Below are 20,846 nucleotides of genomic sequence, written 5' to 3'. Positions count from 1 at the left end.
TCATCCACCCACCCACCTATCCACTCACCCACTCATCCACCCACCCATCCACCCACCCATCCATCCATCCACCCACCCACCCATCCACTCATCCATCCATCCACCCACCAACTACTATGTCCGTCTCCTAGGTTCTCGGCACTACCCCTGGCCTAGGCTTACAGCAGTACACAAAGCAAAGCCCCTCCCTCCTGGGCTTACATGCTAGTAGGGGAAAGATGAAAGAAGATAAACCAATACAAGCTATATATAATGTATCTGAAAGTGAAAAGCTCTATGGAGAAAAGCAAAGTAGGACAGAGAAAGCAAAGGTGACAGAGAATGAGAGAGAGGGACCAGGCTGGGTACTGCTGTTTTAACTCTGGGGAGGGGGTGGGGTGGGTTAAAGAAGCCTCTCAGAGGAGGTGACACTGAGTAGAGACCTGCAAGAAGTGGAGAAGGGAGCCATGTAGGTTACTGGGGAGGACAGACACTAGAAAGTGCAGATGCTCAAAGGTAGGAGTGTGCTGAGTATGTGTGAGAGACAGAATGTTCTAGAAGTGTGGCTGGAGCAGAGTGAATGAGGGAGAGTTCTAGAAAAGGACATCATGGGGGTAGATCATGGATATCTTAAAGACTATGTTAAAGATCATAAATGAATTCCAAAGGCAATATGTCTAAACCTTCAGGTACTATATCCCAAGCTTAGCATACATGATGCCTTCATGTTTTGACTGACATCAAATGTACAAAGAAAGGATATATTTTAACAAAGGAAACCTCTTATAAAGCAGTTGATTTGCCCATCCCTTTATAAAAGGATAAAACCAATTCTCATGTACCTGTCCTCCTTATAAGGACAACAGGCAGCCTCTGGCTTCCTGTAAGAACAGGCCTCTGTCCCTTGATTCATGAAAATGAAATGTGTTGTTAGAGGGAAATTAGCTCAAATGACTTAGAGCACTTTCACAAGGCATAACATTTATATAGTCATTGATTGTCAGGGGTGATGGTTCTACATTTTAGATAACAACAGGTGACACAGGTGGGCAGAGCATGTCATGTCTCATTACCATGAAATCAGACCTCCTCTTTTGAGCAGACATCTCCCCTCATCACAGTGACTTCTCTCTCTCTTGCCTGCAGCCCAGCGATCTGCTCACGAGCTGCCCATGGTTGAAAGACAAGACACGGACAGCTGCCTGGTCTATGGTGGCCAGCAAATGATCCTCACGGGGCAGAACTTTACGGCTGAGTCCAAAGTCGTGTTTACTGAGAAGACCACAGGTCAGTGGATTTTTGAGCTCTTTCTCTGTCCCCTAGAACCATTCAAAAGTGACCATCTCTTTCTTCCACACAACATTGGTTTTGGAGGGTAGATCCCACCGTGCAGTTTTATACCCTGCTCTTTTCACTCAGCGTATCTTCAGGGATTGTGATGGCCACACCGTTCACCATTGCATGAATGTGCCATTCTACATTTTAACTCTTCTAGGTCAGTTTGACAGGAAATAAGATTATCCCCCACCCTCAACCCTTTTTTAAAAATTACGTTTTTTACATAAGGAAGGAAATTTAAAAAACTTTTTGCTGTTATCAAGGAGGGAGGCCAAACAGCAAAGTGATAAAGCATGCATTCTCTGGCCCTGGATATCTTGGGTTCAAATTCTGGCTTTGCTATCTGCTTGCTCTGTGATCCGAGGCATATTACCTAACCTTTTTGTGCCTTAATTTCCTCATATATAAAATGATAGTAACAAAATTTCTTACCCCATAGAGTTGTCATGGTGGTTAAATGAACTAATACATGTCATGTAATTCTAATAGCGACAAGTACAGCATAAGCCAATTGATATTGGCTACTTGTATTTTTATTATAAGTAGTTCTACAGTTAATCATCTTATACTTCTAAGATTAATAAATCTTGTACATGAATCTATATGTATATCTTTTTAGTCTATTTAGGGTTTATTCCTAGCAGTGGAATTTTGGAGAGTCATTCTGAAGACTTTAAATACATATTGCTAAATTACCTTCCAGAAATCTACAAATTGACGTTTCCGTCATGTCAGTCATAGTTTCACCCCCCAAAAAATCATTGTGGAATTGGTACTTCTTTCTACTTTGCATTTCCTTGCTATGAGAGGCATAACATTTTGTTTGTTCACCAGGTGTATTCTTTCTTTGGTGCACTGTCAGTGTCTTTTTCAGTGGGTATGTGGTAGAAAAGATGCTGATCTGAAGTAGGAAAATATCAGATTAAGCAATAATTAATGAAACAAATGTGTTGTTAGAAGGAAATTAGCTCAAATAACTTGGGACACTTATTTTGGATACTAGAACCAATTTTCTTTTTCCTTAACAGACATGATTTCAGTAGGTTACTTCAAAGAGGTGTTGATGTTTGTCTGTCTGTTTATTGTCCTTAGAACAATCCGAGAACATAACAGGTGGGTTGTCCAGTTGGCGGGATTGTGCACTGCACAAGGGCACCTTCTCTGAGGGCTACCATTCAAATTGAATATATCACCAGTTTACACATTAGTAAGACAAATTCTGGCAGGTAGAAGCAGACTGTCTTAGGCAAAGAATGCTTCTTCCAATCTCACACAAATCATCCTTTTGGGATGGGCTGGACATGTGACCGGGGTGTGATAACTGCATTCTCACAGTTGGAAGCATAACAGGAGGCAGAATTTATTTTAAAAGGGTTTGGTGACGCCTTTGCAAAAAACAAAAAAGGTATTAAGTAAGGCTGTGGCATACAGGGATGCCACAGGGATCCCTTTGGGGATGCTTCGGGGAGTGGTTTAGAAGGCAGATGTCACTGAGGTTTGATGGGATGTAGTGGTGTAGAGAGGCATTAAGAATGCAGGTGGCAAGGCCAGCCACTAGGCAGGCTGCGTGCCACCCGGGCAGCTCTGCTACTCACTGGTGGTGTCACCTGCTGAAAGTCTCCCTCATCTATCCCCACCTGAAAAGCAGGGACAGTGACAGTGCCTACCACAAAGGTAAAGTCTGAATGAATTAAAGCAAGTAAACTTAGCACCAGAAGTGCTCGGTAAGGGGCAGGGGCTGCTGCTGTTTTTCTGGAGCTGCTGTGGATGGGGAAGGAGAAGAGGTTGAGTGTTGAGATTGTTCAGTTCACGTGGTGCGCTTGGCCAGCTGAGCTTTAGCACGCAGGAGAGGAGGTCTGTGTGGGGATGAGGTTGGGCAGGGAGGATGGGTTCCATTTTGGAAGTGGAAGTGCTGAGTCTGTACCCATGGGCCTTCTTGGATGAACCATGACCTCACCTCTGTGGAAAGGCAAGAGATTGGGAGGTACGTGGCCACGTGGTCTTGACTAAGAAACCAGATCCTGGCTGCAGATGTTATCTTGGGAGCTGTCAGCAATGAGATCCCAGGTGAAGTCCTGGGAATTGGCTCTGACCTCCCAGGATGGCCTCCAGTGTGAGAAGGGGAGACTTAGAGGCTGAGAGCCACAGCCTTTAAAGGTGGCAGAGGAGGAGCTGCCACAGCAGGAGGAGGAGAACCAGGGGGGTCTGGTGCCCTGGAGACCAAGGGAAGGAGATGTGGGAAGGGTAAGCAGAGGCTTACCCTTGCATGCTATGAAGGTCACAGAGCCCGAGGTCAGCCTGAGAGTCCAGAGAATGGGGGGCCTCTGGTGATTTGAATCACATGCACCCAGGTCACGGTGAGCTGAGGAGTGAGCTGAGGAGTAACGTTGCTTGAGGGATCAGAGATGATGAAGGTAGAGTCTGCTGCAGGCAAGAAGGCTCTGCACCAGCGGTCCCCAACCTTTTTGGCTCTAGGGACCAGTTGCATGGAAGACAGTTCTTTCCAAGGGTTGGAAAGGTGGGCTGATGGTTTCAGGATGATTCAAGCACATTAAATTTATTGTGTACTTTATTTTTATGATTATTACATTGTAATATATAATATAATTATATAACTCACCATCATGTAGAAACAGTGGGAACCCTGAGCTTGTTTTCCTGCAACTAGATAGTCCCATCCAGGGGTGATGGGAGACAGTAACGGATGATCAGGCATTAGATTCTCATAAGCCATGCGCAACCTAGATCCCTTGCAAGCGCAGTTTACAGTCAGGTTCACACTGCTATGAGAATCTAATTCCAGACTCATCTGACAGGAGGTGGCGCTCAGGTGGTAATGCAAGTGATGGGGAGTGGCTGTCAATACAGATGAAGCTTTGCTCACTCACCCGCCACTCACCTACTGCTGTGTGCCCAGTACCGGTCTGTGGTCCGGGGTTGAAGACCCCTGGTCTATACCACATTGTTAGCCTCAGCATTATTGACAGTTTGGCCCAGATAATCACTTGGCAGGGGCGCTGTCCTGGGCACTGTAGGGTGTTCGACAGCATCCCCAACCTCCACACGCTTGATGCCAGTAGCGCGGCCCAAATTATGACAACCAAAAATGCCTCCAGACCTTGCCAAATTTGCCCCGGCAGGGAATATTGCCCCTGGTCAACAACTGCTGGTCTATGGCTTAGAAATTTTCAGGAAAGACAAGGAAAGGAAAAGAAGAGCATGAGGAAAAATCAATATCAGGGTTACCTTAAGCCTTCCCCTGTGCTCTCAGCAGTGCAGGCCCAGCGTCTGCTTGGCGGAATGCCTGCACAGCTCCCCTAAGCCGTCCTGCAAAGTGGGGTGCAGGGAGGAGGCCTGGCCTCTGCTTGCTTTGCCTTGAGGGGCTGACCCAGCCACACAGGGCTGTTGCCTGAGTGGTCTCTATTTACACTGAAATCTTTTTGTATATATACTTTTAATCCTTTTTTTAAAAAAACAATGTTTTGAGACACCGGCTCTGTCACCCAGGTCGGAGCTGAGTGGCATGATCATAGCTCACTGAAGCCTCGACCTCTTGGGCTCAAGCGGTCCCCCCACCTCAGCCCCCCAAGTAGCTGAGACTATAGATGTGCTCCACTGTGCTCAGCTAATTTTTTAATTTTTTAGTAGGGACATGGTCTTGGCATGTTGCCCAGGCTGGCCTCTAACTCCTGGGCTCAGGTCATCCTCCTGCTTCAGCTTCCCAAAGTGCTGGGATTACAGGCATGAGCCACTATGCCCAATCTAATCCTGTTTTTAAAATAGCAATACAGCATGAACATATTTTCAGTTATTTAATAAATATCCTTTGAGAACCTTATTTTATTTGGGGTTTTTTGTTTGTTTGAGACAGTCTTGCTCTGTCACTCAGGCTGGAGTGCAGTGGCATGATCTCAGCTCACTGCAACCTCCACCTCCCAGGTTCAAGGTGATTCCTGCCTCAGCCTCCCGAGTAGCTGGGATATTACAGGCATGCACCACCGCACCCAGCTAATTTTTGTATTTTTAGTAGAGACAGGGTTTCTCCATGTTGGCCAGGCTGGTCTCAAACTCCTGACCTCAGGTGATCCACCTGCCTCGGCCTCCCAAAGTGCTGAGATTACAGGCATGAGGCACTGCGTCCAGCCTGGGAACCTGATGTTAAATGGATGCTTTGCATTCCATCATGTTGGGTACTTGATTTAACTGTATTCCCTTTTACTGGGCATTAGGCTGCTTCCATCTCTGTGGTATTAAAAGCCACTCAGCAATGAATACCTCCTGCATTTCTTTTGTCAGCTAGGTAAACACTCATGCTCTCAATCCAGGTTGCTTGTGTTCAAAAGCCAGTGCTACTCCTTTCTAGCCATATGACTTTGGGTAGGTTACTTAGCCATTCTGGGCAGCGGTTTCCTCATCTGTATATTGAGGATGAAGACATTCCTACCCATGCGCTGGCCCTGAGATTAAGAGTTCATATGTGTTAAGTACTTGTAACAATGCCTGGCATGTAATAAGTGTTTAATAAATGTAAGTGAATACTTCTTGTTATTGCTGTTGCCTAAGGTTAAGGCCTTTGTGTGGTATAATGGATTCAAGAGGTGCATTTTTGAGTATCTTGATATACTTTGGGGCAGGTTTATTTTTCAGGTGATGGACCAACATAAAATATGCTGTACAACAAGAATTTGCTAGGCTCTCATGAGTCAGAGATCAAATTAATATGGCTAGGGTAGAGGCTAGTTAACACCAGGAAATACATTTGGATGATCAGGAAGAGGTCAGAACAGAGTTCTCCCATGGCCAGGTAGATATATGGCCTTGGTTTGGTCTGGGCATGGGTAAGGTAATAGAGAGTCACAGTGGCTTCTTGAGCAAGGGAGGGGCATGAAATGTCAATGACCAAGTAAGCACGGCCTCTCCAGCTTTGATGCATCTCCAGTACCAGGAAGCCATCCTGCTGGCCTTCTTCTGACCTTCACAAGAAGCAAACGGCCTTAAAGTGCCTCATCTGTGGTGGGGAAAATGCTAATAAGAGATGAATACTGGCTGACACGATGGCTCAAGCCTGTAATCCCAGCACTTAGGGAGGCTGAGGCAGGCAGATCGCCCGAGGCCAGGATTTTGAGACCAGCCTGGCCAACATGGTGAAACTTTCTCCACTAAAAAAAAAAAAACAAAAATTAGCCGGGCGTGGTGGTGTGCGCCTGTAATCCCAGCTACTTGGGAGACTGAGGCAGAAGAATTGCTTGAATCTGGGAGGTGGAGGTTGCAGTGAGCCAAGATGGCATCACTACACTCTAGCCTGGCGGACAGAGAGAGACTCCATCTCAACAAAAAAAAAAGGAAAAAAAGATGAATACTTCCTACTCATGCCTAGTTGGCAGAGCCTCCACGGGGAGGGGGCGTTGCTGATGGAACTGTGCAGGGAAGAGTTTGAGGCTGGATCCTACCAAGTTCCTTATGGAGTTAGGAGCCAGCCAGCTTTTAAGCACTCTGGGAGTTTAATTATTCTGAAGCTATCCAAGGGCATCAATTAAGCATTTGTGGAATGAATGTACGAATGGCATTTATTCTCTAGCTTCTATTCTCTTGGTTTCAGAAGAAATTTCATATTTACCTCTTGAAGGCAGGAAAACACAGCCTGTTTCAGCTGTGAAAAGTTGGCTGTTAAGAACAAGACTAATAATCACAGTTCCTATTACTGGCCATGTCTGCAGGCAGTCCTGTGCCTGCCACTTTCTGTGTGTGGTCTCATCTAAGCTGGCACCCGTGGGAGGCAGACAGTTTAGCTTGGAGAATCCAGGGGACTCGTCCACAGGTGATATTCAGCATTGACCTGTCATTCAACCTCTTGGGACCTCAGCTTCCCTGTCTGTAAAATGAGATAGTGACAATCCTTCTTTCCTAAAGTTAAATATGTAAATAAGCAGCATGCACTGAGTGCTCCTGGGATGTTCATCGTTATTTTCTGAAATGGGGTCTCACTATGTTGCCCAGGTTGGCCTTGAACTCCTGGGCAACACAGTGAGTTCAACATAGTGGACTCCAGCGATCCTCCTGCCTCAGCCTCCTGAGTATTTGGGATTACAGGCGTGTGCTTTTGTTATTATTTTTATGGTCTTGCAGTATTCATTGCTCAGGACATAGTCATCATTCAGTTGATACATACTGGCCCAGGTGCTGGCCTAGGCTGGGAGAGATTTGGGGGGCTGTAACCCACAGTGGTCGCCAGCACAGCTCTGAGGTCGGATGGCCTGGGTTCAAATCACTGATCTGCCTTTAGTAGCTGTGTCATTCTGAGTAAGTCACTTTACCTCTCTGAGCTGACATGTCCTCTATTGTAAGATACAGATGATGATTCACTTCTCTTGGGATGCGAGATTAAATGAGATTCTACAGGTTGGGTGCTTTGCATAGAGCTCGGAACATTGAACATGTTCATTAGGTGTTAGCTTTTTTTATTCTCATCATTATATTTTGGCTGTGGAAAGACAAAGACAGGTAAGACTTTATCTCGTGGAACCAAGAGATATTAAAAAACAGTAATAAGTACTAATAATGAACATTATTAGTAATTTAGTAATCAGTAATTAGTACTTCATTAATAATGAACTATGTGCCAGGCCTTATTCTAAGCACTTTGTATGTGGTAACTAATCTGATGCCTCATAAGAGCCCTACAAGATAGACTACTGTTTTCTCAATTTTACTGATGGAAACTGAGCACAGAGAGGTTAAGTAACTTAGTGAAGATCACACAGCTGGTAGAGGGCAGTGGTGGGATTTGACCCCAGGCAGCCTGGCTGTATACCCCACACCTTGGACTCTGTTGTTCTCGGCTTAAAAAGCCTAGAACCAGGTTAATTTTGCATGAAGACCCTTCACTGCTCTGAGTCACAGGCTGGAACCATTTTGTGGTGATGGGGACCCTTGAATTATCCACTTCAGCACTCTGGGCAGCAGTTTGAATCCTCCAGTGTTTCTGGCATCAAGAGGATACATTTCTGACCCTTTCGTGCCTAACTAAAGAATCCCAGGTGAATGTAGTTCCTGCGTGAATGACAAGAGACAATCGGGGGTGTTAGAGACACGGTGGGCTCCTCTGCGGGGGCTGTCTGGCTCTGAGGGCTCTCTGCAGAGAGGGGGCTCGCCTTGCATTCACTGGTCCTGCTCTTTTGACCCCAAGCGCTCACCTCCCAGCCCGGGCTGCCTTCCGCAGGGGGAATCCCTGTTGCTCAACTTCTTTTTTCCAAAACTCATCCCCGTTCCCATCTCCATGGACATTTGGCCAGCAAGGGCTCTGCGGGGCGGGGCGGAACAGTTGAAGTTGTCCAAGGAAGGGGAATCCCAGCTGTTTCTCACATTAAGGAAAGGTGACAGCCTCCTGGGCTAATCTTAGCCCCGAGTTTGGTCATCGGCACCACCAGCTCCAATGTTCTTTTTATAGCTGTCGACTAAAATGGAATTGGCAGTTTCCACTCCAGCAAGATGACAAATTGGAGAGTGGTGGAAAACCAGTAGGAGAGGGGCAGCGTGGTGTTTCTTAAGTTAGAAAAGCTTGGTGTTTTGGAAAATGGCATCTTATTTATAGCAGCAATAATAATAATGATTATTATATTATTTGTATTACTATTTTTGATTATTTTGGTGACTTTCAAGAGCCTGTGTGATCTGGCCCCTGCCCATCTCTCTGACCGCAGCTTTTTTGACTCTCTCCCTGCCACTCGGCTTAGCAACACCTGGCTTTACTCTGTCCTCAAACACCCCAAGCCCATTTCTATCTCAGGACCTTGGCTTTCTCAGTGTGCTCTTAGAATGTTCCTCCACCATTTCTTTTCTTTTTTCTTTTTTCCTTTATCTTTTTGTTTTGTTTTGTTTTGTTTTTTGAGATGGAGTCTTGCTCTGTCGCCCAGGCTGGAGTGGAGTGGCACCAGTGCGCAATCTCAACTTACTGCAAGCTCCATCTCCTGGGTTCACGCCATTCTGCTGCCTCAGCCTCCCAAGTAGCTGGGACTACAGGCGCCCGCCACCATGCCCGGCTAATTTTTTGTATTTTGTTTAGTAGAGACGGGGTTTCACCGTATTAGCCAGGATGCTCTTGATCTCCTGACCTTGTGATCTGCCCGCCTCAGCCTCCCAAAGTGTTGGGATTACAGGCGTGAGCCACCGCGCCTGGCCTCCTCTACCCTTTCTTTTCAAGCCTGCCACCTCCTATTCCTCCTAGTCTCGGCTCAAAGGTCACTTCCTCCACGAGGTCCTCCTTGACCGTCATTCTGAAGTTGTCCCACTTCCCCAACACCTTGTCACCTTTTGTGCCACTGCCCTGCTCTGTTTTCTTGGTGGCACTTAGCACTGTTGAAATCACCTTGCCTGTCTGTTCATTTATCATCTAGTCTCTCATGCTGGACTCTTAGTTCCTTGACAGCAGAGACTCAGTGTTTGCTGCTGTATCCTCAGCATCCAGAGTGGTACCCAGCACACAGTAGGTGCTCATTTGTGTCGTTGAATGAATACATCTCTTTCAGTCATCACTCGAGCCCTGAGAAACGGGCAGCATCATTCCCATTTTACAGATGAGGTAACTGAGGCTCATAGATGTCAAGTCATGCACCCCAGGTCAGCCCACAACTGGTGACAGAGGTAGAATCCCAAGGCAGCATTTGTCATCAACTCCAGAGTAATTTTTTCTAGTCATGTCAGAGAGGACAAAGAGAAACCAAACAGAACAATTAGGGTCTTTCCTATTTATCATTCTCAGTAATTGCTGAAAAGCCATTTGGATGTTCTCTGAAATTTAAAAAATGTGTAACCCCTCAGGCAAAGTTCACGCTGGGAAGTCCAGGCTGTTCCTGGCTTCAGTGGGAACACTGGCCCTTGGCCACATGGCCTCAGGCGGAGTCGGGGGTCCCAGCAAAACATTGCAAAACAGGAAAAAATCTAAGGACACAAAAATAAAAGTGATGTGGCAGCAGGAACGGGGTTGCCATGACTTTGAGCGACTCGCTGAGCCTGGGTGGGATCCAATGTTTTGGAAGTTTCCTTCACATGACACAGAGTTTTGGAATTTTTCGGCTGGTAAATCCTTCTTAATTCAGGCCCCCAGGCTCGGCCAACTAGCTCCCTGGCTCTCTGTGTCCCGCGGGGGCGTAGGTTGGAAACTGGCCTGCATCAGATTACTCAGCTTTGAAACTTAAATTGTTTGAAGAGAATTTTTTGTTTTGTTTTGCTGGACGATTTTCTTGGAACGGTCTGATGGCAGAGGCTCCCATCACCTGTCCAGAGGACAAATTGATTTTTTAGAAAGGAGGCGTGGGTGTGGAATTCCCTCTTTCCCACTGAGTCATCATATCCTGACATGAGTCACTTTATTACTTGGAGGTCCCCAAAGGTTGTATTTTGAGCTTTGTTTAATAAATATAAATGCATGTGCTTAAAATATATATATATATATTTTTGCTAAATTAAGTATTTTTTCCATGAATTAGTGCCCTGGAACAATCGGAACCATCTTAGAGTGGACACCTGCTCTTCCCACCTGTTTCTCTCCCTGGGTTTGGTTGTACCCGGCGTGATGTTTTCTCGAACAATAGACCCGGTATGGGAGTCTCTAGATGGGGCTTCCCTCTGAGAAATGTCAGACTTCAGGCAGGGCTGGGGCATGACTAAGGCTCTCCGGACCTTTGCCCTCAGTGACTCACGTCCCTGGTGTCAGTGGCCCCCTGGGCTGAACCCATCTCTTATCCACAGCTTTGCTGGGGCACGAAGCTGTTCTCCAAAGATGCAATCCAGATTGCAACTCCGGAGCTGCCCTGGAGATAGAGAAAATGGTCTCGTTTTCAGGGAGCTAAATAGTTGCCTAAACTTGGTCCCCTGCATGGAAGAACAGGCTTTTAAGTCCAAGAATCCTGCAGTTCATTCCGTTTGCATCTATTTGAAAGAGGCCACAGAGAAATGAATTTTTAGTTAGAAAACTCGTTGTGTCTAAGCATTTCCACCATCAGAAATTGTTCCTGGTGCCAAAGACCTTGGTGTAATTCCCACTTCAAAGGCTGGATTTTGCATCACCCAGCAGACTTGACCTGAAGCCTGGATTGGCCTTACACTATGTACCTTGGGACTCAGTTTTCCCATCTCTAAGATGGGGTTGGTGGTGTTTTAGCAATAGAAGGAGATCAAGGAACTGAAAGTATCAGGCACATAGTAGGTGCTCAGAAAACATCAGCTGCCCTTCTACCTGCACTGTGGGAGCCCGGTTGACTTCACACAGGGTTCGGAGGGCAGGGCCATGCTGGTTTCTTGTCTGGGAGAAGAGTCCTTCCTGGAGAGGTGAATTTCTCTCCTGTCCTTACCCTGGAGCCATCAGACTCCTGCAGTCATAGCGTGGCAGGGGGAGGGAGTGTAACTAATGGTCTGCTTCCTCGCCTTCCCCATTTTACAGATGGGGAAGCTGAGTCACACAGTGTGGTCTTCAGACTTCTTTGAGGTGACAGAGTTCGTCAGTGGAGGGCTGGGCCTGAAACCCCAACTTCCTAGTTCCCAGAGTAGCTGGCTGTCTGAAATGTGTAGGGATCATCCATAGATGACAGCTTAGGGCTGAGAAGAGTCACATCTAGGGTGGGACAGGGGAGGAGCTGAAATCCGGCCTCTATGTAAGATTGACCTTGACTGAGCATCCAAGTGTGCCCTTTCAGCCTCGCTCCACTCACTCAGCCCCCGGTGCTTCCGTGTTCATTTCCCAGGTGTTTATTGAGCACCTACTATGTGCAGTGCCATGCCAGGCACAGGGGATGCATGGCAGGTGAGGTCTCTGCCCTTGGGGGTGGACAGTCTGAAACTTGTTTATACGCAGGACACTTTCAGATGGGAAAATGCTATGAAGCCAGGGAAGCCAGGTCACAGGCCCGAGAGAGAAAAGGGTGTGGAGTTAGGGGGGAAATATAGGATGTGCAGTTAAATTTGAATCCCAAACAGTGAGCTTCTTTAGTAAAAGTATGTTCTATACAATGGTAAGGAGTTTGGGACGTAAAAAGGTGTTCGTTGTTTTCTGAAATCCAAGTTTAACTGAACATCCTGTATTTTTATTGGTTAAATCTGGTAACCCTGGATAGAGAGGGGTCAGGGAGGTCTTCCTGGTGGAGATGGCTTTGAGCAGACCCCTGAAGGTGGGAAAGAGAGAGCCACAAGGACTGCCGGGAGAGTGTCCCAGGCAAAAGGAACCGCCCAGTGCCAAGGCCCCAGCGTGGAGATGAGCTTAGGGCATTTGAGGAATGGGAAGCAGGCCCAGGCGGCTGGTGCATCATGAGAGTGAGAGCTGAGCCTGGAGAGGTGTTACAGGGGACAGACCCGGCTGGGCCCTGCAGACATGGCAAGGAGTTTGGATTGAATTCCCAAAGCCACAGATAGTTGTTCGAGGTTTTTGAGCAGGGGAGTGGCATGGTCTGGTTGATGTTTAAGAGTGCTCTAGCCATCTGTGTGAACAGTGGACTTGGTGGGGGGCAGCACTCAGAGAAGCTGGGAGGTGAATGAGCAGCTGGTCTGGCTGTCCTGGTGGGGGATGGTTGGGGGCCAAGCCCACCAAGGAAGTAGTGGGGCAGGAGACTTGGGAATCAAGGGACTTCCTTTCCAGATCTCAGGAAATCCATTTGGGCAGTGTTATCGTGTTGGGCGGCTGAAATCCTGAGCTAGGGGCCATTCCTGAACCTACCCCACCCCACCCCCATCTGCTGGGCTCATTAAGCCCATGCTTCCAGGGAGGACACGTTTTTCTGCTAGTTAGCAGTCATAAAGAGCAGACTGAAATGACTTCAACCATTTTTATTTGGCTAATTTTTAAAAGCAGGGCCAGGACTGGGAAGCATCATGCACGGTTTCCTAACATGAACTGACACTTTGATTTCCTCCCCATTTGCCTTGAGCCCAGTGGCATGCTCACAGCCCGGGTGAGGACGGATTTGCCTTCCTCCTCCCAAAAGCTTGCTCGTTTCTCCTGGAGTGCTGACACGAGCCCACAGCTCCTCCAGGCTGACTGCTAAGACTCCAGCCCCAACCCACGGCCAACCCTACTGCTTCCTGGCTGCTTTGTTCCATCGCAGGGTTAAAGAATTGCCAGCAAAGAGAAACCAGGAAACCAACCAAAGTATAGGGGCCATACATCAGCAAACGGGCGGGTGAGCGATGCCCATTCTTCTTGCATCTAGTAGGGGTTTTCTTCTGGAGTTGACTCTGCAGTGAAGTTAAAGCAAAGGTTATAATGTCAGCTGGGCGTGGTGGCTCATGCCTGTAATCCCAGCACTTTGGGAGGCAGAGGTGGGCAGATCACCTGAGGTCAGGAGTTCGAGACCAGCCTGGCCAACATGGTGAAACTCCATCTCTACTTGAAATACAAAAATTAGCTGGGCGTGGTGGCATGTGCCTGTAATCCCAGCTACTTGGGAGGCTGAGGCAGGAGAATCTCTTGAACCTGGGAGGTGGAGGTTGCAGTGAGCTGAGATAGTGCCACGGACTCCTGCCTGGGCAATGGAGCGAGACCCTGTTTCAAAAACCAACAAACACAACAAAAAAGGCTATGATGTTGCTTTAGCCATCCTCCCACCCCGTGTTTTTTTTTTTTTTTTTTAACTTGCAGAGTTGTGCTCAGTCTTCTCTAGACCTAACCCCTTTGCCCAAAGTGGTTGGCTCTTTTCTCTTCACTTCTGACTGAGACTTGGAAGGGCTGTTTTCACACCAGCTGCCAGTCTTTGTTCATTTTGGATGGGAGAATTTTGCCTGAACATCTGCTCAAGAGACCAAAGTCCTTTGTTTCATCTCAGCCCAGAGTGATAGAAATACACTTGGTCTTCTCAGTCCTGTTCCATGGGGTTAGGTCTACCCAGAGTCCCAGACCCAAGGTGTGGGTTGGGAGGTGGATTATACGGAACTCCTGGTCAGTGGCACTGGGAATGCTGTCTGGGCTGAGTTGCTCTGATTGTGTTTGATTCCTTGTCTGCACCCATATTCCCAGCTCCTTCCTCATCAGCTGATTCCCACAAAGGACCCCATAATAAGGGCTTGGTGATTCCTCCTGGCAGGGTCCTGTGGCTGGAGAGGTCAGTGGTCAGATGTTTCCTGGACTCTGGCTGGGGGGTGCACACTGGAGGATCCTGAGATCAATTTGTTTGTTTATTCAGCCAGTATTAATTGAGCAGCTATTATGTGCCAGATGCTATAGAGCTGAGGATAAAGCAGAGAATGAGATAGCTATAGCTCTGCTCTGGGGGAACTCACAGCCTGGGGCTGGGTGGAGATAGCAAACCAATAGGTAGCTAAAATGATGTCAGGCTGGAAGAGAAAGTTATAGGGGGATGGTTTGGGATGAGGGGAGGTCTCCGTGAGCTGGACCTGAAGGATGGGAAGGGGATGGTCACAGGAGATCTGAAGAAAAGCATCTTGAGAGATGGAAACAGCAAGTTCCAAGGCCTGGAGATAGGCAGGTATGGCTGTTGGAGGGAGAGAGAAGGTCAGTGTATCTAACGGAGTCAGAGGAGGAAAGCTGGGTAGAGAGGCTGGGTCCCCACCTCAGTAGACATAAGCAACCCTGAGTCCATGTCTCTCTTGAGCCTGGGTGGAATGTCCTGCCCTGCTTCCCTGTCTGGGGCTCCCTGGAGGGCTGGAAGGCATGCGTGGCCCATCTCATGGCCTGAGGTAGAGCTGTGCTAGAGCTCAGTCCGAGCTGATGGTCCATGCCCAGCCTCCCTCTCAGGCTATGGCCCCAGAGAGCTCCCAAGAGACAGGAAAGTCAACAGGCAGTTGCAATGTGCCTTTTCCTTAAGGGGAAAAAAACCTTTGTTTTAAAATAATAAAAATGTAAGCAAATTAAAGTCACCATGCTGCTGCATGTTTCTTGAATCAGTGAAGAAAGGCACGAAGGTCTCACCTCACCCATTCAGGCCCAGCCCCGGAGGTACAACCATATGAGTAGCTTGGGGCACAGGCTTTCTAAGTTTAAGTAGACTTATGAATAGACTCACAAAGTAAAAAATAATTGAAGGGCCATCCTGACCCAAGTACTTTGGTGGGTACTGAAGTTTTTTGCTTCATTTCATTGCATTACATTCTTCATTGCAAATAAATAAAATGGCCATAGAAAGTATTTATTCGTAGGGCAATGGTTGAATTATGGGCCGTCATGCTGTACATACTGGTCTGCAGCACTTTTTAAAAATCTGCTTTTTATTTTATTATTTTTTTGAGGCAGAGTCTCACTTTGTCGCCCAGGCTGGAGTGCAGTGGCGTGATCTCGGCTTACTGCAACCTCCACCTCCTGGATTCAAGCGATTCTCCTGCCTCAGCCTCCTGAGTAGCTGGGATTACAGGAACGCACCACCACACCCAGCTAATTTTTGTATTTTTAGTAGAGACAGGATTTCCCCATGTTGACCAAGCTGGTCTCAAACTCCTGACCTCAAATGATCCGCCCACCTTGGCCTCCCAAAGTGCTGGGATTACAGGTGTGAGCCACCATGCCCAGCAAAATCTGCTTTTTAATATAACAGGATCATGTTTCCAGGTTAGAAAACACAGATCTACCTTACTCTAAGGGATGCCCAGTGCTCTTCTACTGATTTTCCATACTAATTACAGATGGCCCATAATTAATTCAACCAGTCCCCTACCAATAAATACTTTCTATGGCCATTTTATTTATTTGCAATGAGGAATTTAATGCAATGAAATGAAGCAAAAAACTTCAGTACCCACCAAAGTACTTGAGTCAGGATGACCCTTCAATTCTTTTTTACTGGAATCAGAACATGCAAGACTCCAGGTTCTAAAATCATAGTAATGATAGCAGCATTAACTATGGGCTGGGAATTTTATTAAGCATTTCACATACACTGTCTATTTTAATTCTCGTCACATCTCCTTGAGGTCAGTAAGATTAACCTTAATTTTTTTTTTTTTGGATGGAGTTTTGCTCTTGTTGCCCAGGCTGAAGTGCAATGGCGTGATCTTGACTCACCGCAACCTCCGCCTCCCGGGTTCAAGCGATTCTCCTGCCTCAGCCTCCCAAGTAGCTGGGATTACAGGCGCCCGCCACCATGCCCAGCTAATTTTTTGTATTTTTAGTAGAGACGGGGTTTCACCATGTTGGTCAGGTAGGTCTCAAACTCCTGACCTCAGATGGTCCACCCGCCTCCTCCCAAAGTGCTGGGATTACAGGCATGAGCCACTGAACCTGGCCAAACTTTATCATTTTTGCTTATGAGGAAACTGAGGCACAAAGAGCTGCCACTCGAAGGTCACACAGTGAGTAAACTATGAGGACAGAACTTGAACCTGGACAGAGTGACATCAGGCTGAGAAAACTCCATCAGCGTTTATTTTTTATTTTTGAGGTGGAGTCTTGCTCTGTTGCCCAGACTGAAGTGCTGTGGTGCCATCTTGGCTCTCTGCAACCTCTGCCTCCTGGGTTCAAGTGATTCTCCTGCCTCAGCCTGACGAGTAGCTGGGATTACAAGTGCCCACCACCACGCCTGGCTAATTTTCGTATTTGTAGTAGAGACGGGGTTTCGCCATGTTGGCCAGGCTGGTCTTGAACTCCTGATCTCAAGTGATCCACTCGCCTTGGCCTCCCAAAGTGCTGGGATTACAGGCCTGAGCCCCCACACCTGGCCCCATCAGCATTTGTTCTGAATTCCACTGTCCCACGGGAGTGCAATTCAGAGGCTGGGATTAGTGGGTTCTCCAGGCGAAACCGCAGGACTTGTGCACCCGTGGATGCAGGGTGGAGTGGGAAAGAGGAGCCCGGGAAAATGACCCCGAGGTACCTTGCAAACCGTGCGCTTCCCTTAGAGGCCAGCCTCCTGGAGCGTGTCTTCCACATGCTGCATAAAATCGAGAAGGGCAATGGATGTGGGTTTTCACTTCCTGTTGGGGACTTGTTTGTCCAGAACTGAGTGCAGACCCTCCATGAGGGAGTACAGGTCAGGCCAGATTCCTGGGCTGCCCTTGGAGCTTCTGGTATCAAAAGAGTGCAAAAGAAAGAAGATAGGCCCTTGGCTCATGGTTTAAGTTTTGATTTCTTATTCCTGTGAGGTCTTTTTCTTTGTGTGTGTGTGTTTTTAAAGTTAATGGTGAAAAGACCCACTTTGGAAAGCAAAGTAAAATCAGGCACCGTGCTGCAGTCTCACATAACAGACTTCGTCACTTCATAAATTCCCTCCAGTCCAAACCCGTAGGCAGAAGTATTGCAAGCAGAAAATGCAGTTGGAAAATGTGTATTATTTTCTGATTTTAAAATGCTTGTGTTTTTCTCAATATTAACACATTGTGGAATACATGCAACAAATGATAAAGAAGACAGTGTTGAAATACTCTGTTGCCACTAGCTGTAATAACCGTAACCCATGTCTGTTGAACTTTTTTTTTTTTTTTTTTTGAGATGGAGTTTCTCTCTTGTTGCCCAGGCTGGAGTGCAATGGCACGATCTCAGCTCACTGCAACCTCCATCTCCGAGTTCGAGATTCTCCTGCCTCAGCTCCCCGAGTAGCTGGGATTCCAGGCGCACGCCACCACGCTGACTACTTTTTTGTATTTTTAGTAGAGACAGGGTTTTACCATGTTGGCCAGGCTAGTCTCGAACTCTTGACCTCAGGTGATCCACGCGCCTCAGCCTCCCAAAGTGCTGGGATCACAGGTGTGAGCCACCACACCCGGCCCCGAACATTTATATAATACCCTGCTTGGGCCTGTTACCATATTTAATCTTCAGAATGACCCCATAAGTTATGGGTACTATAATTATCTGCATATGTTGGATAAGAGGCAGGGAGAGAGATCGTGTCATGTCTAAGGTCTCACAAATCATTGGGGGTAGTCAGGGATTTGAAGCTGGGTGTGTCTGCTCCGAAATTTGGGGTACACAGGAGTAAAATGGCAGAGCGCTGGGGTGACAAAAATTGGTTGTGGCTGCAGAACATGCCCACGAAGGCTCAGGGTTCCAGTCAGCGTGTTGTGGAAGGCCTGGCAGAGAACACTGGAGAGGGCAGGATTTCCCCCCTGCCCGCCATGGACATCTTTCCCTGAGCCACACTTACTGGGCTCTGGGAGGCTGTGGGATGTGGCGGCTCACCGCCTCACTGTGGGGCGTCCCGAGGAAGGGCTGGTTGCTGTGGCTGGAGCTCAGAGGAGGGGAACTAGGCAGAGGAGCTGCAAGGCACAGGGATCTGAAACTGAACGAGGAACACTGACTCTGAAGCCAGGCTGCCTGGGTTCCAATCCGGCTTCCCCACAGAGTCTGGCTGTGTGGCCTTGGCCTGTGCTCTCGCCTCTCTGTGCCTGATGTCTTCCCCTATAAAATGGGGTGAGGAGACCTGCCTCCTACGGGTGCTGTACAGATGAGACAAGCCCGTGTATATGAGGTGCTTAGAGTGATGCCAGGCATGTAGTGAGCGCTCAGAAGAGTCAGGTAAGAACAGTGCCTGGAGAGGCTGGAATGAGGGTAGTAGCTGGGTTGTGCAGGGCCTTGAGGGCCACAGTGAAGCTTCCAGGGTATCTTGAGGGCACAGCAAAGCAGGGAAGGGCTTGAGATCTGCATCTGCATGACTCTTTGTGGTAAGTGACGCTACAAAGATCCCACCCCCATGAAATCTTTCTCCAGCCTCCCAGTAACCTTCTAGCCTCGCAGTGATCTGGTGAGCTTCTCTCATGTAACAACCTTGACCTGTCTTTGAAGCCATCTTCTTCGTTATTAGATTATGTCAGTTGTTGCTTAAAGGCTGTGATTTAATAACTACTATGGGTCTTTGCACAGCCCCTTGCTTCTCTGGGCCTCAGTTTCCTCGTCTGCCTGCGCGGGGCTGGCTAATTTCTAAGGGTACTCTCAGGAACCTGTGTGCTGGAATTCTGTGGCTGTCAGTGGGTGCAGTTTTGTCTGCCATGTACACCCACCAGAGGTGGGAAAAGGTCTTCTTTGTGTTGTGTCCCTTGACCCAGAGAGGACAGTCCATGAGAACTCTCCTCTTGGTGACGCCCTTTTCGTTGCACCGCCATTTTGTATTTTCTGTTTCATCTGCCGCTTATTGGTGTGAGCCTAGGAAGAGAGCTGGGAATGGAAGCTTCATGGGCCCTACTTGATACTTACTGACCACATTTCCAGGTACTGTTTTCTCCTTTTCCTCCCCATTAGGAACTTCTGAAAATGATCCTTTTTTTTTTTTTTTTTTTTTTTTTTTTTTTCAAAGCAAGCTCATATAAGTGGAAAAAGAAATGATGCTGTTGGTGGCAAAATTCAATAATTCAGTTCAGGGAAGGAGAGGCTCTGGGAGTGGGTGACCAAACATCAACATGTTACCATTTCCTCTGTTCATTTCTTACTCAGTCTTCAGGCTTCAAGCTCACTTTGCAGTTGTGGATGAGAACACACTTTTTGATGAAGACCCTAGCCTGGCCTGTACAGTCACGCTCCTGGTGGTGACCTCTACCTGAAAAGGGGACCTGTGTCTCTGTTGGGTGGTCTTTGACCTGTCTTTGACAAAGAAATGAGGATTGTCCTGACTAGTTCTGTACAGGACTTTGCACACTGAAAGGACTCAGGTCTTGATGACTTTGCTTCCAATTCCTCGATGTCCATCCAGCGATCTTCCCTTGCTTCCTTTTGAGCATCAGACATGCCTGCTCAGTTGTCTGAGAAAACAGGGGGCATGTCTGATGTTAGCCTCTGGCTTTTTCTTGGCCTCACCAGCAGCCGTTGGAAACTTCTGTGTCCACTGACTGACACTTCTGTCTGTTCTGTCATGAGATGCTGATTAGGCATTTGCGAGTGTTGGGGAGATGGTGATGAATATGACTCGGTCCCTTCGGCAGGGACCAAGGAACACTAGAGTGAGAGTCAGTACATGAACCACCTGTTCTCTTCCCTTTTAACATAGCCCATGTTTTGCTGAGTCATTTCAGGAATTGCGCTGTAAGGTCAGGACTTACAGACTTAATTGTTACAAAGGGCTCTAGTGTGTTCATTGCTTGTTCCTTGTTAAGATCATCTAGGGAGCAATCACAAGACTTTATGTTAATTTTTCATGGGGGAGGTGGGTGGGAGTATGTTTAAGTAATGCTTGAAACCCAGATTTCATTCGGTGAATCTTAAGAGCCAAGACTATATGGGTTCAAACCTCAGCAATCACAGAAGATGCGAATAGCTGTGCTTAAAAGTAGGGAGGGGTTCAACTCTGCACAGCAACATGTTAAAGCCTCTGAGAAGTCCTGCAGTGAAGAAAGCCATTCGACTTTGACTCAGCAGTTTCCAAATGCTTATTAGCATGTAGAATTTTCCCCCCTTCTCGGCCGGGCGCGGTGGCTCAAGCCTGTAATCCCAGCACTTTGGGAGGCCGAGACGGGCGGATCACGAGGTCAGGAGATCGAGACCATCCTGGCTAACACGGTGAAACCCCATCTCTGCTAAAAAAATACAAAAAAAACCTAGCTGGGCGAGGTGGCGGGCGCCTATAGTCTCAGCTACTTGGGAGGCTGAGGCAGGAGAATGGTGTGAACCC

General features: G+C 47.5%; 1 protein-coding gene across 9 annotated transcripts in view; it reads left to right on the top strand.

The window, feature by feature from the left end:
* The window catches only part of NFATC2 (nuclear factor of activated T cells 2), a 187,283-nt gene that overhangs the window by 115,915 nt on the left and 50,522 nt on the right, over positions 1-20,846 (top strand). For all 9 annotated transcript variants that reach the window (XM_017888168.1, XM_017888170.1, XM_017888165.1 and 6 more), the window contains exon 6: positions 1,126-1,266. In XM_017888168.1, the coding sequence (XP_017743657.1) occupies positions 1,126-1,266 (141 nt within the window). The remainder of the gene's footprint in view (positions 1-1,125; positions 1,267-20,846) is intronic.

The sequence above is a fragment of the Rhinopithecus bieti genome, unplaced genomic scaffold (assembly GCF_001698545.2).
Source record: "Rhinopithecus bieti isolate Rb0 unplaced genomic scaffold, ASM169854v2 scaffold_15834, whole genome shotgun sequence".
Classification (NCBI taxonomy): Eukaryota; Metazoa; Chordata; class Mammalia; order Primates; family Cercopithecidae; genus Rhinopithecus; species Rhinopithecus bieti.
The sequence above is the reverse complement of the archived record's forward strand: the minus strand, read 5'-3'. Positions and strand labels throughout refer to the sequence as shown.